The sequence below is a fragment of the Sceloporus occidentalis genome, unplaced genomic scaffold (assembly GCF_023333645.1).
Source record: "Sceloporus occidentalis isolate IW3139 unplaced genomic scaffold, rSceOcc1.0.p SCAF_27, whole genome shotgun sequence".
NCBI lineage: Eukaryota > Metazoa > Chordata > Lepidosauria > Squamata > Phrynosomatidae > Sceloporus > Sceloporus occidentalis.
In genome coordinates, this window is record NW_028317007.1 from 10335062 (window position 1) to 10359383 (window position 24322).

Consider the following 24322-nt stretch of genomic DNA (forward strand, 5'->3'; position numbering starts at 1 on the left):
TGGTTTCTTCTACAGGCAAGAGTGGCAATTTAGTGGTATTACTCCCCTTCATTACATGCCATATTGAATGAATGCCTGAGATAATCAATGGATTTGCTTCTGTTGCATCATGCCTTCCAAAAACAAAAGTGAAAAACAGTCCAGAATAAAAGGCTGTGCAAGACTGGGTCTTGTGACCATTTCATACATTAATAACTCATTTCCAGGAGGCTGTAGTAAGATTAAACAAGGTAGAACAGGGTCAAATACATCAAACAAACTGAATAATCAGTAGATTTGCCCACACAGTGATAGTATGTATCTAACAGTAGCTCCAAGCCATAAATATGACAAATAATACATTATTTATGTAAAACGCTACACCACAAAATATTAAAAAGGGAACTTCTATTTGTTCTAAAGATATGACTTAAACATAAATGTATCAAAATAAAACATTTTATGGGATTATTTATACCATCATAACACACACCATAGATCCAATAGAACAAAATATATTAAAAGCTCTATGAGATCTTTAATAATAAAAAATAATGATACCGATGTCAAGTGAAATCATATAGTCATGATTTGTGCAGATACCCTAGTGTGCATGTTTAAAATATATCTATCAATTTTATTTTGAAATAACAAATTCCATTGTATAACATTTCCAGAAATATCAATGAGATGTTTTCTCCAATTATGTTCTGTGTTTTATTTTAGGAATTGTGTACAAAAAAAATAATCAACAGTCATGGCTTTAAAATGCACATTTCAGATGCCGGCAAAATAAGCAATATAATATGCTATTATGGCAATGAAAAATAATTGACTTACTAAATTAAATAGAATAAGTAGAAGCATCTTAACTGGTGGCCTGCAAAACTGGGCAAGAAATTAAAATCTGTTTTTGTATTTGAATGCGTTAATGGTATATTACCAGCTAACAAAGTAACCCACCAGATTAATTATGGTACAATAACTAAATGAGAGCAAATAAAACTCATACCTAAGGTATATTTTTCAAGACATACTTTTTAAAGTAGAGGGATAATTCTAATATCAGTTATATGGAGAGAACTATTATAAGAACAATCAAAAAAACACAGATGCTGTAAAGACTTCCATTTCTATTATCATATCAGCAAGGTCTATGTTTTAATCCAAATTAAACTGGAAGTCTATCAGTGAACCCTGTCCATCACCACCAGATAGACTTGTGAAATACGCCCTACCAGGAAAGAGGTTAATGAATAGACCTCATGGGCCCTTTTGATAAAGTGGATGGTAAGATAAAGCATGATTAATGATGTGGCACTTAAAATTCGAGGTGAACATTATCTAAATTCAAAGCAATAACCATTTTCTGCCTTGTACATTTGAAAGATTATATATATATATATATATTATATACAGCGTCATTCTATTACATTGTTAAGAATGTGGTTTTATCACCATAGCAACCACTGAAACAGTAAAATAATGGGAACATTTATCTGGTTGTTATGGCGACAGGACCACTTTTGGTTCAGAAATACTTTTTGAAATTTATTTTTTTGAATACCATTGTAAATGATCAACTTTCCTATCTTCCTATCACTGATACATACCTACATTATTTATTATCAAATATTAGGAAGGACCGACGGATTCTGGCTTACATGCAACAGCTAACATGTGCACTAGCAAGAAGACAAAGTGTCTTGGGGTCTCGAAATAGATAAGATTAATACCTACATGCACTTGCAAGGAGAAAAAAAGTGATGTTAAAAAGGCCACTCGGCTTTTTTTAAGCATGAAAGTGAATATATTGGCTGGAGTTTCCCTTTAATGAAAAACAGGTAGATGAGGTCTTTTGTCCCATGACCCTCAGCAAGTATGACGATGAGGGCTATTGGAGCTATAAGTGGGTACACCAATGATGCAAAAAGAGTGGCATGATTGTAAAAAAGATATACTTTACATCTAGATTGTGATTTTTTGGTATAATCATATAAATTTACTAAGGAGGGTTTAAAGAAAACATATATATATATTTTTAATTTTAATTACACTCATAGAAGAAAAACAAAATATTTTCTGAGACAAAAATATTGGTGGACAGTTTAAATACATCGACACTGTATTTGATCTCTTTAGATCTGCAGATTTCATTACAAGTACATCAGAGCTCAGTGGAAGCATTCGACTTGCTACATCACATAACATCGGGTTACGGATAGCACTGATGCTACAATTGTGTCTTCTCCCCTGGATAGCCGTTTCCCTATGTGTGTTGAGTCACAGTATGTTAGGTCCACCAGATTTTCTTTGTTGGATATTAATGTCATTAGTTAAAATTGGAACCATCAGGGGATACTGGTTTTATAAGGAAAAACTGATTGGCTATTGCTCTATGAAACCAGTTCCATCCAGAAAACCAAATATTTGCTTAAAGTATAATTATTATGATTATCTACAAAATTGGATCATCATGTATAAACACACAATACATCTCTCATAGAAATAGCTACACTGACATAACACACATCAACAGCAGCAATATCTGTATATTCATTTGACTTATTTCTGTTGCTCTCTTGTCCGATTTTGCCTGAAGAAAAGTAATCACAGCATATTGTTCTTGAGTCTTCTTGGCATGATTACAAGTAAAACATAATTCAAGCAGCACAGTAATATTGATCAATGTGAGTGGTTATTGACTATCCTATTGTAATCACCTAATAAATGGGTAAAAGATAGGTATTGAATACGGCTGGGGGAAAAAATAAAATCAGGGTCATAATAGATAAATCATTCTTTGTCATGTTGTGTGAATGTCATATATAGTATATCCTCCACAATTTGTCCCTAGCATTTTTTTGATTGCTAAAATATATAATCTATATAGAGCTATAATTGTTTAGGTATATTGTTAGAATCACGTGTTAGACTTTACATGACTTTAATTTTCGATCTTTAAATGAATTCCATCAACAGCAAAATTGCCATTAAGGAAAACGCATTTTTCAAGGTTTGAAGGAAATCTGTTCCATGGAATGAGAGCTGGAGAAAGGAGGAAGGTCACGGAAGCTGTGTGTGGTTGAGCGTTTCATGCAGCCGAAGTGAGATTCAATTTCTGTCTTGCTTATCTCCCATTGGCTGCACGAGAATCTATACAGCCAATCGATGTTCCAGGTGGTGTGCACGCATGTGACAAACGTGGATGCGAGTTTACCATAGCAACTGGCAGTATTTCTGCTCTTGACATGAGAAGGTGGCTACACAGACTGAAAGAACTGTAGACACTTAATGAAAACTATTTATCTAAATCTGTGTTTGTGTGTGTGTGCATCTGGATATAAATGTATTATTGATATCCAGATATGCGAGTATAAATACAGACAGAACATTCCTAGTAAAAGTTCTATCTGGGCAAAATTTACAAGTGTATGTGTCAGTATATAATATATAATTGAGTTTATTTAAAAGATGACCATTTGAATCAATTATGAAAAAAAATTTAGTTTTGAATAATTGCAAACTCTTACCAGACTCTGTGACTATGTAAATGGTAAACAGGGGCTACGTTGCTGCTCCACTTAACCAAATAGATCACACTAAACGTATACTCATGGGTCATTTCCCCACGCTGCAAAAAGCCATTATTGATTATTAATGACCTTTCACTTTGGTGTCCATTAACAATTGGTATTGGCTATTATTCTGTTGTTAATTAAGCACACCGTTGAGCACACCTTAATAATTTTCTAAATAAGCTTTGACACCATATGTTTTATTAGATTCATGTTGCACATATACAGTGTTAGAACATATATGTTGGGGGTATAGGTCCAGACAGAAGGCACTCATGCCGAAGTGTTACAAAATGTAAAGTGTTGTATATTGGGTGCAAAGTCTCCAGTCTATAAGCCCATTTCTATTCGTTCACATAGTTTAAGTTGTGTGAACCTTCACGGGCTGTCAAGTGCGAATACTGTCAAAGATAGATGAGCCTAAAAAAAAATCATTCAAAATTAATTTTCTGTTAAATTGATGTGCATTTTTTGTGACCTATATGTTACTTATGAATAATTGTATTAATAGTTTTTTTCCATATGACTTGGAATGGAATGGAACCATGTATCATTTTGGATCCCAAACAGTATACACACCAAGATCAAAACAAAAAGAAATGTTAATTCTGATTTGAAAAAACAAATATTAATAGATACACTCTATAATCTATAAGATGTTTTAGAATCTGTAAGGTTTAATGTCATAAATTTCCACTGACTCAACATGTCCTGTTATTACGCTTTAAAATGAATACATCATTTATATATATCTTTCTACCAACACAATATTCATCAAAAATTCAATATGTTGTACTATGGAATCACACATACTTTGCACCTTGACCTCTGCAGAAGAATAACCTTCCTGGCTATTATACAAGAAATCTATATTATTGTATCTATAAATGTTACCTGATAAAGAAATATTACTTTATATATATAGTGCACATACAATAAAAATAAGTATGTTTTTTTGGATGTCACTTGTGTAAGAATAATACAAAAATTAGGCAAAATATAAAGGGAAATATTCCTTTTAAAGGTTACAGGAATAATTATTGTTCAAAGGAGGTGTATCATTGATAGCTAGGATTCTAGAATTAGACAGCAGATAAAAAACATTTGGTCCATCTAGTCTGCCCATTTTCCCTGATGTAAAGACTCAGACATTAATCGGTCCTTGGTCTTGTCTTAGGTTCAGGAGTTTTCTTAAGATTGTATATGGAGTTTGGCAGCTGTGTAAAATCTTTGTATTTATAATCTTAAAGACATTTCTTACATATATATAAATTTATATATTAGAAATGTATGCAGTCTACAGCACAAATGTTAATGAGGATACCATACAGCACTTCCAATTTTACTCAATAAGAAAAAGAGTGTCAAAGAAAGAATTTGTATTATCATGAATGGCATAAGCTTTATGATGCAGGTCAACCTTTGTTTCCTTTCATCTGGAGCTGTTGCCAATGTTTTCCTTTTTGAAAATGTAATATGTTAATGAAATCATCCTGTGCACTCATTATGTAATCAGACATTCGGTGGTTCTCACATGCCCAGCAGTTTCATTCCTGGCTGCTGGTTTATAATTTATGGGGAACCTTTCTAATCTCAACACCTATGTGACCCGTATCACCAAGAAGGACCTTTCAAAGGAAGCATGTTCCGCATTTAAAAAAAAAAAAAAATCACGAGAAAATACATTATCAATGTTTACACATGTTGTTTTGCAGCTTTGTATGATGCAAAGCCGTTGTTTAATTTTTCAAATGTAGCGCTACCTGCATGTACTAAAATATTTCATTGTGAATGTGTTATTTATAACGAATGCAAATCCTGATTGATGTCAAAGAGAACTGGCTGCTTCCACTGTCTCTGTAACTTTGCCTCAGTATAATAGGCACACAAGGCATATGATTAACAAAGAGCTCGGTGATGGCAATAAATGAAGAAAATACCAATTTTTTTTTGCTAGTTGCAATATTCAACATACAGCAACAAATCCTAATGTGATAGTACATCTTTAAAAAATAGTGGCAATTATTACAAATAGATTTATATTAGTAAAGGTTCTTTTTAAACTTCTGCAGATCATTACTTTTAAAAAAATGTTTGGGCTTTATCCTGGCTGTTAATATATATAAAAGTCTCACTGGTATAATTTTAGTGTTGGTGAGTAGTTAGTAGATGCTTTCCTTATGGTGGCTTGGTTTCTATTTGCATAGACATATGGCAAAAGTATATATGATCTCTGTTATTTCCAAAGGCTTAACTGTGTTCATCATGATGGTAGGTTTGGTAATATAATATTTACAAGTGTTTCCTGCAATGTACAGGATAGTTAAAAAGATAAATAAATACATGTAATTAATGCACCTAATGCAATTAATTAAGACAACAAAGTTGTTGGTTCGTAAAAATGTTTTCATATTTTTAAGAACGCACTATAGTGGGATTTTAGGACTTTTCTATCTCGCCCATGAATCCTTTTATTAAATTGTCATCTTGGTCACTATCGGAAGTTCCTGCTCTTAACAGAGACTCTTTAAGGAGCTGGAATTAACCCTACGCATGTGAGCTTGCAATACCATGAAACGGTTAATCATCATAGCAACATTGCATGTATGCTACATTAAACACTGCGATTTCCAATGGCTTGAAAAGTAATCACAGGCAACGGAATTGTTTGGTGCAACATACGGACAAAGGAACAGCAAGGTAAAAACAGTGTAACACAACACGGAGGATCACAAAGAGTAATGATTGTACAGAAATTGCCACATTAGAACCAAGAGAGAGAACGAAAGAAACAATACAATGAATTAAAAACACTCCCCACGGACACAGAGCAACCAACCTTGCCGTCTGAGCCTTCTTTTCCTGAGGCCAAAAATTCGCACTTTGGAGAAGATATCCACCAGATTGCCATTACAAAGGCCTCGGTTTTTATTGGGACTACTGCGCCTCTTGCTGGCGGAAGGCCGGTCCAAGTGTTGCTCCCTTGCTTGCCGTTTTTGACGGATCAGTCCACTTGCGATAGCTGCTGCCATGCCACCTCCTGTGTACCCTTATCGGGCTAAGCTCATCAAAGAGGGAGGGGCTACCAACAAAGTCGTGGTGGGACACCCCACCAGGTGAGAGGAAGAACCCAGGTAAACAGTCTGTGGGAGACACAGAGAACCAGGCAAGGGGGCTCAGCCCCTCTGGAGAGAGCTAAACATTCCTCTTCTCCTTTTGCCAGATCTCTTTAAAACACCAGTGGTGAAGCGCAAGAAAAAGAGACGGATTTGTGCCAACCCACAGATAACTCCTATAAATGGATTCATATATCTTGAGTACCCATAAGGTACATGTACGGTTATATATTTACATAGCTATAGATACATATTTGTGAAGAGACAAAACAAAGCAAAAGTGTTGGTATGTTCCAAACAGAACTTCTTTAGCAGAATTGTCTCACCTCTTCCACTGAAGAAACTGGCATCTTTGCTTGGTTGGCAAAGCTCAGACAGGGGGCATAGCTGGGTTCCTCAGTGCCACCCACACACTAGACAGTCACTGCTTGCCTTTTTCAAGTAAGCTAAAAAAACAGGATGAAGACAGTTACAGAGAGGATAAAGCAGCTGCAGGAGGAGGAGGAGGAGGAAAAAAGAGTGAAGAGGCTAGCTTCCCTTTGGCATTCGCATAGTTATGGGCAGCAGGTAAATAAAAGCGAGAGCATCCGAATCAACAGCCTTGAACTGCTGCTTTCCCGCATCACTATGAGACCACACTACTCAATCCTCTCTTATTTCAGACGATAAGGAGAATTGCACGAGGAATCTGCATCAGGAGGCAATCTTCTTTTCTGCACGCTCTCTAATCAAATCATTTCTCCCCCTCTCTCTCTCCTCCCCTTTCTTAAAAAAAAAAAAACCAGGATAAAAATATATAAAGCACAGCTTTGTGCAATTTTCTTGAGAAATTGCTAGTTCATAACAGATCCAAGCCTCCTTCTCTGTTGGTGTTCTTGATTGCAATGCCTCTCTCCCCAGAAATTAAGCACGCTTAACTGCAATCTTCTGGCTGGCTTGATTTTACAGCTCACAGTAATAGACGAAGCTAATTCCAGCAGCAGCCAAACCTCCTCCTATGTTTTTTGTTCCCTTTTCATCTTCAGAAATAAGTGTCCACGGTAGCTTGAAGCAAGCCCCTATCTTCAGCTAGCAACGGGAAAGTTACATCCTCTCTGGTACATGCAAGTTATATTGACTTTTTCTTCTGTGACGGTGAACTGATGTAGAAAAGAGATGCAAAACAGGCTAAGGACAAATAGGCTTTGAGGCAGAAGCACAGCGTTTGAGTTTCAGCTCTATACAGGCAAGCAATGCTAATGTAAATGAACACTCTGAACGCCAGTGTCCTGTGACACTCACAGAGTTAACAGAGGAAAGTCACTTTGGATAGAAGGTGACATGTATGTGAATCACCCGACAACGGCGGCAAGAGCAAATCTAGTGAATTTAGCAGATCAAATGCGAAGGAGTGCCATCCCTAGACACGTCTGTCTTACACAGTCACACGCAGGGGGAAACAAGATTTTCCTACAGAGCCATAAATGTGAAAAATTACCCACACAAACAATTTGACTATAAGAGTTCATCATCAATCTATGTGCAATTTCAGAATCCCAGCTATCCCTCCCTTCCCTTTCTCTTGCCCTATTTACATGTTCCGCTGTGATGAATGTGTGAATTACAAATAGGTGCTGTAGCGAAAGAAAGGAAGCCAAGATGTGGAGAAATTCGAATAAATAAATAAATAAATGTCTCCCTACTTAGAAGGATACGAATGATAAGCAACAATGTTATATATACTTAAAGTGGAATAAGAGTAGTTTGTAGTGTTATTAAGAAAAAAAAGAAAAACAAAAACAGAGACTTCATGTACACTGTGTGCACTCGGAATTCTCCCACGCAGAACACAGGCTGATCTCCAAGCTAACGAGAAAGGACTAATATCAAACCCGTCTACTTAAATAATAAGTGAACTGTTCTACTACTATGCTAGGTCCATCCAACTTCATGTTAAAGGGGTGACAATTATGTGACATGGAATACAATACAAAGTAACACACCCCAAAAACCCTTTCAATAAGATCCGCTCCTTTAATATTTCCCCTTCCCCGCTCTGTACCTACCAGCTGGTTGGATAAGTAAGTAGATTTTAATAATAACTTGGGAGCAGCAGAAAACTGATTAGAAACTAGGTACCAATATTGTGTCATCGGCAAGGGATAAATGCAACTATGATTATATCAGAATGTTGGCCAAATATTTGTTTTCAGTGCAATTGACTTTTTTTTTGTAGTTGTGCCAGTTGTTACAGTGCTGAGATATCCTGCCAATGCCCACATCTGTTTGAAGAATGAGAATAGTGTTCATAATTTCTACTAATTACCAGGTAAATTGCAAATAAAGACAAAATGGAGCAAAAGCATTTTCCTTTTAGAAATGATGTCTATGAAGTCTAGAAATGCATTTCTTTCTGTCTACATTAACTGTTGGAGTGCCATGGGATGTTTCATGCATTTATAAGACATAATGAGCTATTCTAAGACATTAGAAGTGGGTAATACCGTTTCAAAAAAAGAGAATGCTTATATATATATATATATATATATATATATATATATATATATAACGTAATTCACAGTAATGTTGGTGGATAGTTGTATGGCTACCCATCTAAGATGTACTGTATATCCATATGTGTATTGCACGCAAATGGAATAAGTTCAGGACCAAGGACAGTTCAGAGCTTATTTCTACATTACAATTACACAGTAAGTGGTGAAGCAGAAACCATATTGTTGTTTAACCCCTTCGAGACAAAGGCTGATTTTACTTTTTGTACCCTTTGTGACAATGGCCTTTTTAACATTTCTGCGCTGCTTGTGTTTAGCTGTAATTTTCTTCTTTCCCGTTTACTGAACCCACACACATTAGATATTGTTTTTTTCAGGACAAGAAGGGCTTTCTTTAGATGACATTGTTTTGATTGTATCATATTATTTACTATTAAAAAAATTATAAAATATGGTGAAAAATTTAGAAAAAAATGACTGTTTCTAACTTTTAGTTGAAAAATCTATTACTCATCTATAAAAGGTAATGAAAAAACCTGCTAAATAGATTCTACTATTTGTCCTGAGTTTAGAAATACCCAATGTTTTTATGTTTTTTTGCTTTTTTCTACCCATTATGGGGCAATAAGTACAGGTAGCGTTTTGCTATTTCAAAGCCATTTTTTCCAAATCTGGTAATTCTTCCCCCCATGTGCCATTTCGGGTATCTTTGAACCCGGCCAATGCAATTTACCCCATCAAGTCATATATTTTTGAAAACTAGACAGCCCAGGGTATTCCAAATGCTAGTATTTTAACTCTTTCCATGCACCATATCTACCACCAGTCTTTGTCAAACTTTATGGTAGTCATTTTTTTGCATTTGGTTTTGTCATACACATTTTACTTCAGGTATGAATTAAAATGTTCTAGTTTATGTCACTATCACAAAACACCCCAATATGTGTTCAGCAACATCTCCTGAGCGCAGCGATACCCCACATGAATGATTTTGCCTGGCTGTTTTGGGGCACAAGGGCCACATTTGGGGCATGCGCTTTTTTCAATGTTGAACTTTGGCATTTGGGATCCACTGCCCATGCCCTATTTGGTACATCTTTGAGCCAGGCCATTTCAGTGTGCCCAACAAAACCATATATTTTTCAAAACTAGACACCACAGGGTATTTTAAATGCTGGTATTTTAACTCTTTGCATGAACATATTTTACCACCAGCATTTTTTCAAAGTTTGCAGTAATATTTTTGTGTGTGTATTTTTCCCACACACACCTACTTTATGTATGAATTTACAGCTCCTGGTATATGCCGCTGTCACACGACACCCCATAATGTGTTCAGCAACATCTCCTGAGTACAGTGATACCCCACATGCATGGGTGTGTCATTTTTTGGGGGAACTAAAAGGCCACATTTGGTACGTGTGCATTTTTCTAATTGGAAATTAGATGTGTGGCCATCCTTCCCCCTGTGTTAATTGGGACGTTGTTGAACCTGGCCCATTCAATTTACCCCATCAAATCATACATTTTTTAAAAGTAGACACCCCACGGGCATTTAATATGCCAGTATTTTAACTCTTTCCATGCGAGAATTGTTTTAAGCTAATATGCTAATTTTAGGACTTGCTCACAAAAATATATTTTTTATATATATATATATTTTTTTTTTATTTTTTTTTAAAAAAAATTTAACTTTTTTTCAACTTGGAGGTTCCCCTGATAGTGACATCAGTGGGAAATGATTTTTACATTTTACTGTTTTTTTACTATTTTTTTCTAATTATTATTAATTTTATTTTATTTTTTAATTTATTTTTACTAATCACACTGTGATTAGAAAGCTGGGCTCCATTGACTTGCATGGTGAATGCAGTACCTGTATTCAACCTGCAAGTGGAGCCAAAGTTCTCTAGATGGTCTGGACTATCTAGCGAACTTTTAAAATTTGTGGTTCCTGTTACAGGACGGCGGCCATCTTCCTTGATGGCGAAGATTGCCGGCAGCTGCGGCTGTGACCGCTCTCCGGAGCGGTCACAGCCCATCAAAAGGTTAGTGTTTGGTGTCGCTGGATGCCTCCTGATCGAGGCATTCCAGCGACACCATTTAAGTTTAGGAGGCGATCGTCGATCGCCTCCTAAACGCTTTTAAAACGGGCGTCCGCCGCCATACAAAGTATGGCGGATGTTGACGCCCCGTGGAGGGGCCAGAGATGGCCCCTTCGTGCCGATCGCGGCGTTGCTGAATGCCTCGAGGTCGAGGCATTCAGCAACGCTTTTTGGGTGCAGAAAGCGATAGTAGATCGCTTTCTGCACCCGTTTAAAGACGTGCCGGTCCTGGCACGTCAATTGTCGTAAAGCACATGCTTTTCCGTGCCGTGCCAGGACCGGCAATTGTCATTAAGGGGTTAAATATTAAACACAATTATTACTTTTCATTGTAAAAATGTTTTACCAATAACTCTTCAACGTGGCACATGCAACATATGTTTATTTTCATACCCTTAACAATGTCTTAAATTGCTGTTAAACTGGTAATACATTAGGGTTGTAATTAAAACTTGATATTAAGAAACCTCCCTTTTTTTTTCATAACAAACTTTGCAATTCTGGTAAATTCTGTTATATTTCAAAGAAAACTCAAGAGAGCCATCTGCTGTCTCAACATATATTACCACAAAACATAAATGAAACACTTCTATCATGTCACAGTCGTGCTTAACCCTTCGAGTGCTAGGCCAATAATGAAATGCAATGACTTCCAACGTACATCTGTATGAGATTCAATAACTGATATATAAAAAAAAAGAAATGTGACGGAAGCCTCCATCACTGGGGCCACTGGAGAAGCCTGACTGCCAGCCTCCTCCCTATTGACTATGGGCCCTGGGTTTGTAGAGACTTCTGTGGCTACCCCCAGCAGTATCATCTCATCACTGGCTGAGGGGATTATCTCCAGCAGACAGCCAGGATCTGCCACCAGGGAGTGACCACCATTCTTTGATGTTTAATGTTGTATAAATCAGTCTCCCCCCTATTGTATTGTTAATCCCGTTACTGCCCCTGTTGTCTCTGAGAGGCAGATTAAGGGGGCGGTTTGTGTCCCAATATCTTGTTTTATGTTAATGTGTGTTTTGCTGGATATATCCAGCTCTGTGTGTCTAAAATAAATCAGTCTTCGTTTGGTTTTACCCTACACTGAGTCTCGGCTAGTGACTGGGGAACCGGGGAAAGTGTGTTGTCCCAGGCTAAGGGAGCACAAGACAGCGGAGGCAGTCGGTCGGACTAGCCAGCTCCGTGACATGAAATATGCAGCCTTTAAAGAGTTTGAATAGTTATATTCCTTATGCTACATTACAAGCACATTACTATGCATTTCTAAATATAGTTCAATGTAGTAGTAATAATAATAATACTAATAATGCTATTTATGAAACAGTCATATGTGTATGGACTTTAAAAGAGGAGAAATTCAGGTCTCATAAGGACTAGTGTCCTGCAAATGTTTATGTGAACATGTCGGATGTTTACATTAATTCCGTTGAGATAGGAGTCAATAAAATAGAAACAGAAGGTGACAGCAGTCCTGTCCTTGTTTTCGTCTTAGATTCAGATTAGTCATATGCCTATACCACGGATGCCTATACCACTAGCATTTACCACTTCTGCTGGAGGGCTGTTACACGTATCTACCACGCTCTCAGTAAAGTAAAGCATGCAAAAAAGTCCGTATTTGTGTGCATTTAAGATACTGAGATTGGAGATTTTTTAGGAGGTTGCTTCACAAGTTTGTCCAATGTTCCATTTTACTAGAGAAAATAGAAAAGAGGATCCTTGCCACTATTAATCCCAGTGATCTCAACAAATGAGTAAAACAGCACATTAGCCAAAATACATTCAAGTGCAGTAAAGTAGTAGATATCCACAGCCCTATTTTCAGCCCTTTACACACATAATTTACATTCATATATTATATTCTTCTTCTTGTTATTATTATTATTATAGCTACAGAGACATAAATATGAAATCAAATGCCAATTACTGCTAGCCACTTACCCTTAAGGGACATTATTTTCCTTATACAGTATTCCACTATTCACATAAACCCTAAGATAACCACCAAAAGTGCCCTAAACTTTATAGATTACTCTTTATTTAGTATTTTATTTATTATTTTAATCAGAAACAATGTATCATCTACTTGCATGATTAATGCATAATGCCACTGTTTTTATTATTACTTACAATTATTATTACTACAATCATACAAGCAGATGCACTCTGGACATAAAAAAATATTGCGAAGAGTCCAAACGTCATCATTTATTTTATATACATAGCACATGAATATCAGACATTGCACAGAGCACCTTAAAAGAATTTGATGTGACTACATCAATACAAATTAACATACTTCTATGACTATAAAGGAATCCATCTCGCTACCTATGTAAGGAAGTTTTACTTAATGGAACAGCCTCCCAGCAGAGGTGGTAAAAGGAAATACAGCAAGGGAAGTAAAATATGCATGGGATAACACTATTGTGAATCTAAGACAAGATCAAGGACTAAGTTTTATTAGTGATCTTTTTTTTTTTTTTAATTTCAAGTGGTTTGCCAACTTCATGTGTGCAGAGTGAAAATAGGCACATTGTATATGTGAGATTATGCGGAAATCTCGTAAACACTAATTAAAAGGCATACGCAGGGAACATAGATTTCCCTAATTGTTTCCTTCAATTCACTTCAGTGTACTCTGATATTTTCCAAAAGATCTTATATTAATCTTAACACTTCTGAAGAGCTCCTTTATATCGTACATTACTTATGATAGCACAATACTTATCTTTACTTACAACCCTGCTGCGTTTTTTTTCTACCTTGTATACACTTAATGCTCATGGTAACAAAGACTGAGCATTTCACATTAGTACAAGTAGTCTGCTAATTTATTCAGCACTCCCACGTGCTTATTTCACATCTCGCTTATATAACGTACGAGGTGGGAGTTGGATACCCAGGCTGAGAGGGGAAAAAAAACATCTGCGTGATAACACTTGCCATGGTGATTTTTACAACTCGACAATTCTGCATTGCTAATTTCAAGTGTTCACAACAAACTTTGAAAACATTATCATAGTCCTACCAAGTTTTGCAGTAAGTCGGAACTGGTTTTCCGGCCGTTCAATATCACATATCCCAGCTTTGGACAGAGGCTCCAGACATTACTCATCACCTTAACAATTTACATAGACACATAGAGTTTGTGGAAAGGTCAAAGGGGACAGAGGATACCCAAAATCCAAGTCTTTCTCAAGTAAGATTCAAAGAATTTATTTTTTCCTTGGAAAAGGTGGGCGGCAGACCCATTTTTTCCAGCAATGGATCCAAATTTCAACAGATCTCTGGATACTTTAATTGATTCAGGGTTATGCCATAGATTTCTTTGCCATTTCTCATAAATCAACTCTGCCTCAACCTCTTTATTCTCCATTCAGCAGATGTAAATTTGATAGACAAAGAGGTAACGGATTTATATTGAATAAAAGGGCAATCATTCCTGTTCAGTATTGTTCCCCAGGGTTTGTCAGCGATCTTTTTCTTGTAAAATAGAAAGATGCCGGTTATCAACCGGTCATAAATCTAAGCGAATAAAACAAATTTTATTGTTATCACTTTCAGATGGAAGTAATGCATTGTTTAAAAAGATTTACTCCTTCCAGGCGACTGGATGATGAAAGTAGACATTTGAAAGTACAGGTATCCTCTCCTCCATCAGACTTTCCTTAAATATCGGTTCACCTGCCTATATTTTGGCCCAATATCAGCCCCAAGGTATTTCACAAAATTGATGAAACTCATCTAGGTCGGGGAGCTTGATGTGCTACGCAAACAACAAGTCACAAATGGTCCTTTCACGTATTGGATCGTCACATCAATTGCCAAGGGCAATGATCACAATAAATTAATGCATCTTGCTGAAAATGGACCGCATATGCGCAGTTCAATACAAAAACCAATTGGGTGGGATGAAATCAAAGACAATAGCTACATTTTGGAAAAAAACATTGTTTGGATCAAGGCATAGTACATACAACACAGGCAGTACATACAATGTCTTTGAAACACAGCTGCAGATTGAAACTCCAGGCACCTGAAAGACTTCAGCAACTGAGTAAAGTTGGTTTTCAAACAAAAACCTTCAATTTGGGAAACCTTCCATGTAGACCTCTTTGCTACTTGACTGAATTACTAGTTACCGAACTCCTTCAACTGGAGGCCAGATCCTGAAGCCCTATTTTCTGCAGGGATAGGCACAGAATAAACTATGCTTTTCTGTTTTTCTCCATGATTCCCAGAGTTGCTACATGGTCAGAATTCAGAACATAAGCTTCCATAAGCCCCTTTTTGGCAAACTCAACCATGGTATCGCAATCTTGTGAAATTGACCTAATTTTTCTCTTGAATAATCTTGTCCTTTCTGGAAATTCTTTAGGGGTGAGATGTCAGTTATGGATAACTCTCTTGTCCTGAAGGCATGGTTGATTTCAGGAATTCCTTCTTTGTTGATGGACTTTCACAATCGGCTGTGGATATACTACAGTCAGACATCTGAGTACCAGGTTCCAAGATTGCTTATAGAACTGTCTGGAAATGTAATTATCATTTTCACATGTGAAGATCTTATATCTACACTCACTGGCTACTTTATTAGGTACAGATGTTCAATTGCTTGTTAACACAAATAGCTAATCAGTCAATCATATGGCAGCAACTCAATGCATTTGGGCATGTAGACATGGTCAAGACAACTTGCTGAAGTTCAAACCGAGCATCAGAATGATGAAGAAAGGGGAGTTAAGTGACTTTGAATGTGGCATGTTTGTTGGTGCCAGACGGGCTGGTCTGAGTATTTCAGAAACTGCTGATCTACTGGGATTTTCATGCACAATCATCTCTAGGGTTTACAGAGAATGATCAAAAAAAGAGAAAATATCCAGTGAGCGGCAGATGTGTGGATGAAAATGCCTTGTTGATGTTAGAGTACAGAGGAGAATGGGCAGACTGGTTCGAGATGAAAGAAAGGCAACAGTAACTCAAATAACCACTCGTTACAACCAATGTATGCCAAATACCATCTCTGAACGACCACACTGGGTGCAACTCCTGTCAGCTAAGAACAGGAAACTGAGGCTACAAACTGTGCAGGCTCACCAAAATTGGACAATAGAAGTCTGGTCTGATGATTATCAATTCCAGCTGAGACATTGAGATAGCAGGGTCAGACTTTGGCGTAAACAACATGAAAGCATGGATCCATCCTGCATTGTATCAATGATTCAGGCTGGTGGTGGTGGTGTAATGGTGTGGGGACATTTTCTTGGCACACTTTGGGCCCCTTGGTACCAACTGAGCATTGTTTAAATGTTACTGCCTACTTGAATATTGTTGCTGGCCATGTCCATCCCTTTATGACCACAGTGTACCCATCTTCTGATGGCTACTTCAAGCAGGATAATGCACCATGTCACAAAGCTCACTTCAACTCAAACTGGTTTCTTGAACATGACAATGAGTTCACTGTCCTCCAATGGCCTCTACAATCACCAGATCTCAATCCAATAGAGCACCTTTGGGATGTGGTGGAACAGAAGATTTGCATCACGTATGTGCAGTCGACAAATCTGCAGCAACTACGTGATGCCATCATGTCCATATGGACCAAAATAACTGAGGATTGTTTACAGCACCTTGTAGAAAGTATGCCACTAAGAATGAAGGCAGTTCTGAAGGCAAAAAGAGGTCCAACCCAATAATATCAAGGTGTACCTAATAAAGTGGCCAGTGAGTGTATATCCACTGTTTTTAGTTTTAATGTTGGTTTAATATCCTATATTATGCATAGTGTGTATTCTATTTATTGAATCATTAATAAAGAATTAAGAAGAAAAGTGTATGTTTGTATACATGTTCCCATGTGTTACATAGTAAAATGAGACACATTTGAGAAATATAAGCATCCCCATAATGTTTAATCTGTTATGACCTTATTATTCTGGTTCAATACTGCTTATACTGCTGCACAGGTGCAGTTTTTTTTCTGTACTGTGCAAGTTTTTGTTGGCTGCAAGCTTCACAGCCTACACATACTGACAGCACATTTTGACATGTTTCAATGAGACTGCCAAAGGACCGCTGTCCCAGAAAACTGATTCTTAATGCTGGCAATCATGTATAATGGCACATACTTTCCATTCAGGAGCATGCAGAACTAAATACACATAGTACCAATTAAAGACAGGCCTTCTTAAAGGACAATGGGTAAGAAATGAAGACTATGATAGAAATAAAACAAAATGGTGAAGAATTCAAATAGCAATCATAGCAGAATATGACTTAATTCTTGATTAAATAATATCATAGCTACCCATGTGATTTTCGAAGAAATGTGTATTGCTGAGCTTCATACGCATGTTTTTGAACAAGAGAATGAGCAGGGTCAGATTTATATGCCTTATAGTATATTTTCCTTCTTGTGGTGGCATTTAATGTACTTCTCATTAATGTATACCTGCCAACTGTCCCAATTTTGCTGGGATTGTCCTGGCAAAATTTTTTCCCTGTGTGTTTCCTGGCTTATGCTTCTCTCTCCTCTGGTCGCCACTGCCATCAGTTGATCTCTTCAGTGGCGATGGCCCTCCAACAAGCTTTACAGAGTGTCTGTGGCTTAGTAAAGCTGTACCTGAAATGCATGGATGGTTTTTTTCCTCAAAAGGAGGGAGCCTTTGAAAACACCCTCTTCAGCTATTTTAAGTAAGTGCTTCATGAGGCCTTGGCCAGTGTCTTGATCACCATCAGTGCCTGGCTCAGAATGTAGTGATGGTAGTTATGATGTGGCACCATTTATGTCTTACTAGCTATTAAATTGTAGGAGTAGGATAATTGTTGCCAGACACAGGTGGTGGTGCACGATAACTCCTATCACTATATACTGAGCCAGACATTGACAGTAGTACACCATAACTCCCATCACTATATACTTAACCAGGCACAGATGGTGGAACAGTATTAGTATATAGCGATGGAAGTTATGGTGCACTGCTATCAGTGCACCATAATTTCTCAATCTCAATAGATTTGTGCATGGCTTGCTATAGGGTTTATACTGTACCATGTGTATGTGGCTTACTCTATAATGATAGGAGTTATGCTGTTACCCTCTTAGTGTCTGGATCACTATGTAATAATTTGAGTCATGTTGTACCACAGTCTGTGTCTAGATCACTATGCAATGATAGGAGTCATGCTGTACCACAGTCTGTGTCTGGATCACTATGTAATGATAGGAGTCATGCTATACCACAGTCTGTGTCTGGATCATTATATAATGATGGGAGCTGTCAGGCTCAGTATATATTGATGGGAGTCATACTGTACCGCCATCAGGCTCAGTAAATAATGATGGGAGTTATGATGTACCACCTTTAGTGTCTGGCTTACAATGTAATGATGGGAGTTGAGAAGTACTACCATCAGTGTTTGGATATATAATGATTGGAGTCAAGCTGTACAACTGTCGATATAGTAATAGGATTTATGCTGTATAACATGTCATGTTTACTATGTGCTTATGCCCACTATGATCTGCACTGTATCATATATATATGGCTGTACTGTACTGTATACTGATGCAGGATATGCTATAATACTTGCACATGCATAACGGAGATTATAGTACACAACCTCTAGAGTGCCAAAGATTACATTACTGTCCCATTTGTTTAGCTATTATTTTTTAATCCCGTGCAGCTCAATATTCTCAATATTACTAATTCCCTTTTTCAACCTACTATACTATACTATACTACTTTCCTCTGTAAATGTGATAGAATTCACCTGTCTGATAAGGATGCTGTGCTGCAAAAGTATCTACCAGATTCAAAGGATGCATGGTAGATTCTGTAGTGTTGTTAGAATAAGAGAGAGGGAGGCAAATGTGGTCCCCCTGTTGCCTTTTCACTGGCCCTTGTCCAGTCCTGTACATGACAAGGTACAATCAAGTGCATAAACAAAGAATATACAAGGAAAGGCATTTGTAGATGTTATCCCTGTCAGACAGAGAAACATATGAAAGAGGTTTCCCAGCAAGGTCAGTATCACCAGGCAGGCACACTGTGTCTGATTGGTAGGAATATACATTTAGTGTAGGTTATAGTCACTGACAAAAGTGAATCAGTATCGGTATTTTCTAACTGACCACTTTTAAATGTGAACTCCAGCCCTTTTTTAATGTTAAAAGCATTTGGATGCCATTTTACACTGCATGCTAATATATGGAAGCATTCTTTACATACTGGAGTTAGAAAATTTAACTCATCCCCAATGGCCTGTACTGAAAACAGGGGACATACGGCAATCTTCTTCATTTGCATGCTCAATAAGACTCTCCTTCAAATTAATAAGAGTAGCAACAGCCAATAACATTGCCATCTAAACACTGAAATTTTGCTATGTGATTGGCGGTTCCTTACATCTGCGTGCTACTAAGCATGTACATTAGTTGCATATTAGTTTACATACTAATGCTTCCTGATTTCCATACACAAAAGAGGAGAACTTTTTTCTAACTCCAGTAACTAAAAAATGCACACATCAATTTGCAAACATGCCAAATGGAGTTCAGCATGCATTAAAACATAAAAATACAATTGTTTGAACTAGACTGTTCCTTAACTGATCTGTAGAACAAGTCCACAGCAGAGGTCATTATTTATATGATGTACCAGTGATGTATTTACCTTAGGCACTGGCCTAGGCCAGGAGAGCAACCCCAAATGTCCCATTCCAAGTGAGACATTAACAAGTGAGTTTTTAGGAAAGTCGTGGCTTCATCTTACTAAATAAAGGGCTAAGCCTGGCATGTTTCCACTGCAAGAAGAGGTAAATAGGTGAGTTTTTTCTCAAGGAAACTCACTGATTTAATTATGTAATTCCAAGTTGGTGAGTTGAGATCCCAACTCTTCTACTATCTCATGCTTTAGTGAATTAAATAATTCCCTTTATGTCCCAGCCACCCTAAATATAAATTTGCGTTCATCCAATCCCATGAGTTAGGTATTGAGAAAGATGATTTGGTCTGACAAGACAAACGTGGGTAATTTAGACTGCCACTTGGAGTTTTGAAGTTGAAGAAAGTGGATACAGCTGTATTGCTTCAAGAGTAGACTCAATTACTAGTAACACTACTTTATGTCATGTTACATGGATTTGAGCAACAAACACAACTCTTTAGTAGAAGATAATACCTTTTATTGTACCCAATTTATGAAAACGGATGTAACTTATATACCTTTACTCTGTAACATTTAGGGAATTGATGTAAGGATTACCGTACTAATAATTAGACCATGCAACTTCTTATGATATAACTAATAACAAGGTGTTGTAGGTAATAAACAGATAAACTTTGATTGGAATATAACACTCTCCACCTCTAGAGTGGTGATGAAGAGAGTGATTGACGAATGAAGGCTACTGGTAGTTGTTTTAGTTACCACTGATTTCAGTTAAAGTGTATGACTTTGATGCAATTAACTTTCTAAGACCTGGGTTGGCAAGGAACCCCACTTAAAAAATATTTTACTGAATACTCTAAAGATGAAGAACTTTTATCATGCCCTTAGCAAACATGAGGGGTTCTGACAGTTCTCTGACAGCTGTTTCTCTACAGCAATGTATGTCGTTTGAATGTGTATTTCATCCATCAGGATAAAGCATACCTGAGACAGCTGGCACATAGAGATAAGCTCTTATACAATCATTGCAGGTAAGTCACTCATTTTCAATTTATACCAACACTCAAGCTTAATTCACTTTATGGTCCACCTTTGTGTTTTGTACATTCTCCCAGGTGCAGGGTTATCCCCTGATCAAATTAACAAGATTCTGGCACCTAGTAAATGCATTGTGTATTGTGTACTAAGGCCATAAGGATCCCTTCTTCAAATGGGCATGCACCCTACTAAAATCTGTTGTCCAGTCCAAACTATCACTCTAATCAAAAAGACACTGAATGGATTAAACGGGAGTCAGACAGATTTACTGTATAAGGACCAATCCCTTTACAAAGTGATAAATAGTCAACATGGAAACACAATAAATGGTACTGCATTTTGTTCCATATTTAAAAAAAAAAAAAAAATGGCTCAATATGGCTCACCTGATAGGAATCATATTTAATGTGCTCCATGACAGTATGTCATGCATAGAAAATATTTATTTTAACAATTTTAACGATTTTTTTTTATACCTGTTAAACATGAACTATGACTTCAGCACAGGACAATGCAGCTTAAAACGGAACAGGTGGTAAGGACAAGGTTACCTGTCACCTGGAATAAAGAAATATTTTGCTGTCACAGTACCGTAGGTATTTGGAAAACTCTCTAGTCACCTGTACTGGTGTGCACCTGTGAGCTTCTCACTTATGTTTCCCCAACATCTGGAAGTCCAACTGTTATGGAACAGACAGAAAACATCTATGGTGCTTAGCCACAAAGAGATTGAATATATTTAAAGTAACATTCACAGTATCACAATACTTGCCTAGCAACCCCGCATACCAAATGTCCTGGCATTTCACATCACACATTTTCTATGCCTCCTATATGCACAGCATATGTACCACCAAAGCACCAAGATGCCATGTGGCACCCATCCCATGACGCATAAGTGCCCCACAGAACCACCTCTTATGGATAGATAATCAGGTTTTGGGGAGATTGGTTGTAAGATTATCATATGCAAATAACAATGTTCACACTATTCAACAAAACTCGTCTCAATGTAACCCCTTTGTAACTAAATGCAGCATTAGAAACATCATCCTTAGCACTGCTGAATTCCCAAGCCCTTCCCAGAAATAATTGGTTTTAGGCTAGGTTTCCACTTGGGTATCTTTCCTGTGTTATTTTCTTGCTGAAAAACACCAGGAAAACAGCCGCTGCATTTTCCTGCGTTTTGGCGGTTTTTTCTGGCGTTTTAGCCTTTCTGTGGAAATTGCAGTTTTTCCAGCCTTTACAAGTTAGAATTTTCACCCAGCTAAAATGGATTAGGATAAATAGCAAGTATCTGCCCCCTCCTGATGTCATTTCCTTGGTAGAGTTCTACTTAAACACGCCCCGGCGGACCCTTTTGTCTCTTTTCTTTGGTTTGTAAGGCATGCTTTATTCAGAATGTCTGCTCCTCTAGGAAGATTGGCCCCAAATGATGGTGCAAATTGCAATGGATACTCACTAGTTGAATAAGCTTGGACATATCAAAGACAATTCTGGGTGCAATGCTGCTAATAAATTACACAGAGACAGCACACAGTGTACAAGCAGATAAAAGTTTTACCACAGTACTGGGAAAATGGCAGCTCTTCCTCTTCCTGGGTCCTGCGCCTTTTTTGTAACTGTGGAAAAAACGCCATAAAAAAGGCCAAGGCAAAACCCACATGGCATTTTCATGGCGTTTTTTTTCTCCCATAGACTTCTCCCAACGCCAGAGTGTCAACATGCTGCGATTTTGAAAAACTGCCACAGAGCCCAAAAAAGCAGTAAAACGCCAAAGAGGACTGAAAAAACGCCAAACAGAAAAACGCCAAGTGGATATTTCATTCTGCGATTTCCTATTGAAGAACAGCTAACATCTGTCCGCAGCGTTTTTTCACTAATAAAACACCGTGTGGCTGAATTGGCGTTATTATGGGCGTTTTTGCAAAAAATACCCAGTACATTTTTTTTCCCAGGTATGCTTAATTGTTGTGCCACCCAAAACAGCCGTTGATACGTTGTCATGGAAACTGAAAAGCCTCTGTGTTGTTTTAATGCGAGTATATCTTAAGAGAATAGGATACAATTGCAGATGTGTTAATGTTCATTCGCTTAACAAACAAAAAAAATGTGGAAAAGCACTTTTAACATAGAAACATAGAACTTCATGGCAGATAAGAACTATTTGGCCCATCTAGTCTGCATTAATGTACCTTAATCAGTCCTTAGTCTTCTCTTAGATTCAGGATAGCTTTATGCTCACTCCATGCATGTTTAACCCCTTGATGATAATTGCCGGTCCGGGCACGTCACTGAAAAACATGTCGTTTACGACAATTGACGTGCCAGGACCGGCACGCCTTTAAACGGGTGCAGAAAGCGATCTACTTTCGCTTTCTGCACCCAAACGGCGTTGCTGTAATCATTCAGCAACGCCACGATCGGCACTAAGGGGCCATCTCTGGCCCCTCCCCGGGGCGTCAACATCCGCCATACAATGTATGGCGGCGGACGCTCATTTTAAAAGCGTTTAGGAGGCGATCAGGAGGCATCCAGCGACACCAAACACTTACCCCAGGATGGACTGTGACCGCTCCGGAGAGCATTCACAGCCGCAGCTGCACACAGTCTTCACCATCCGCAAGATGGCGGCGGCCCGGGAAAAAAAACAATAAAGATGAAAAAGTTTGCTAGATGGTCGCCAGACCCTCTAGAGAACTCTGGCTCCACTTGCAGGTTGAATACAGGTACTGCATTCAACCACGCACAGTGTGATTAGTAAAAATAAATTAAAAAATAAAATAAAATTAATAATAATTAGAAAAAAATTGTAAAAAAACTGTAAAATGTAAAAATAATTTCCCACTGACGTCACTATCAGGGGAACCTTCAAGTTGATAAAAAATGTTAAAAAAAAATTTTTTTAAAAAAGGCAAAAAAAAATAAAATATATATATAAAAAATATATTTTTGTGAGCAAGTCCTAAAATTAGCATATTAGCTTAAAACAATTCTCGCATGGAAAGAGTTAAAATACTGGCATATTAAATGCCCATGGGGTGTCTACTTTGATGATTTGATGGGGTAAATTGAATTGGCCGGGTTCAACAATGTCCCAATTAACACGGGGGAAGGATGGCCACACATCTAATTTCCAATTAGAAAAATGCACACGTACCAAATGTGGCCTTTTAGTTCCCCCAAAAAATGACAAACCCATGCATGTGGGGTATCACTGTACTCAGGAGATGTTGCTGAACACATATTGGGGTGTCGTGTGACAGCGGCATATACCAGGAGCTGTAAATTCATACATAAAGTAGGTGTGTGGGGGAAAAATACACA

The 24322-nt window shown here is 37.5% G+C and overlaps 1 protein-coding gene across 4 annotated transcripts in view; it reads right to left on the reverse strand.

Annotated features, from left to right (window-relative positions):
- Window positions 1-24322, reverse strand: part of LOC149299924 (fibroblast growth factor 14-like) — a 278072-nt gene that overhangs the window by 95446 nt on the left and 158304 nt on the right. The window contains exon 1 of one of the 4 annotated variants that reach the window (XM_089485821.1): window positions 6397-6589. The exons of the other annotated variants lie outside the window; for them this stretch is intronic. Within the exon in view, the coding sequence (XP_089341947.1) occupies window positions 6397-6589 (193 nt within the window). Of the gene's footprint in view, window positions 1-6396; window positions 6590-24322 lie in introns of those variants that run through there. 4 annotated transcript variants of the gene reach the window in all.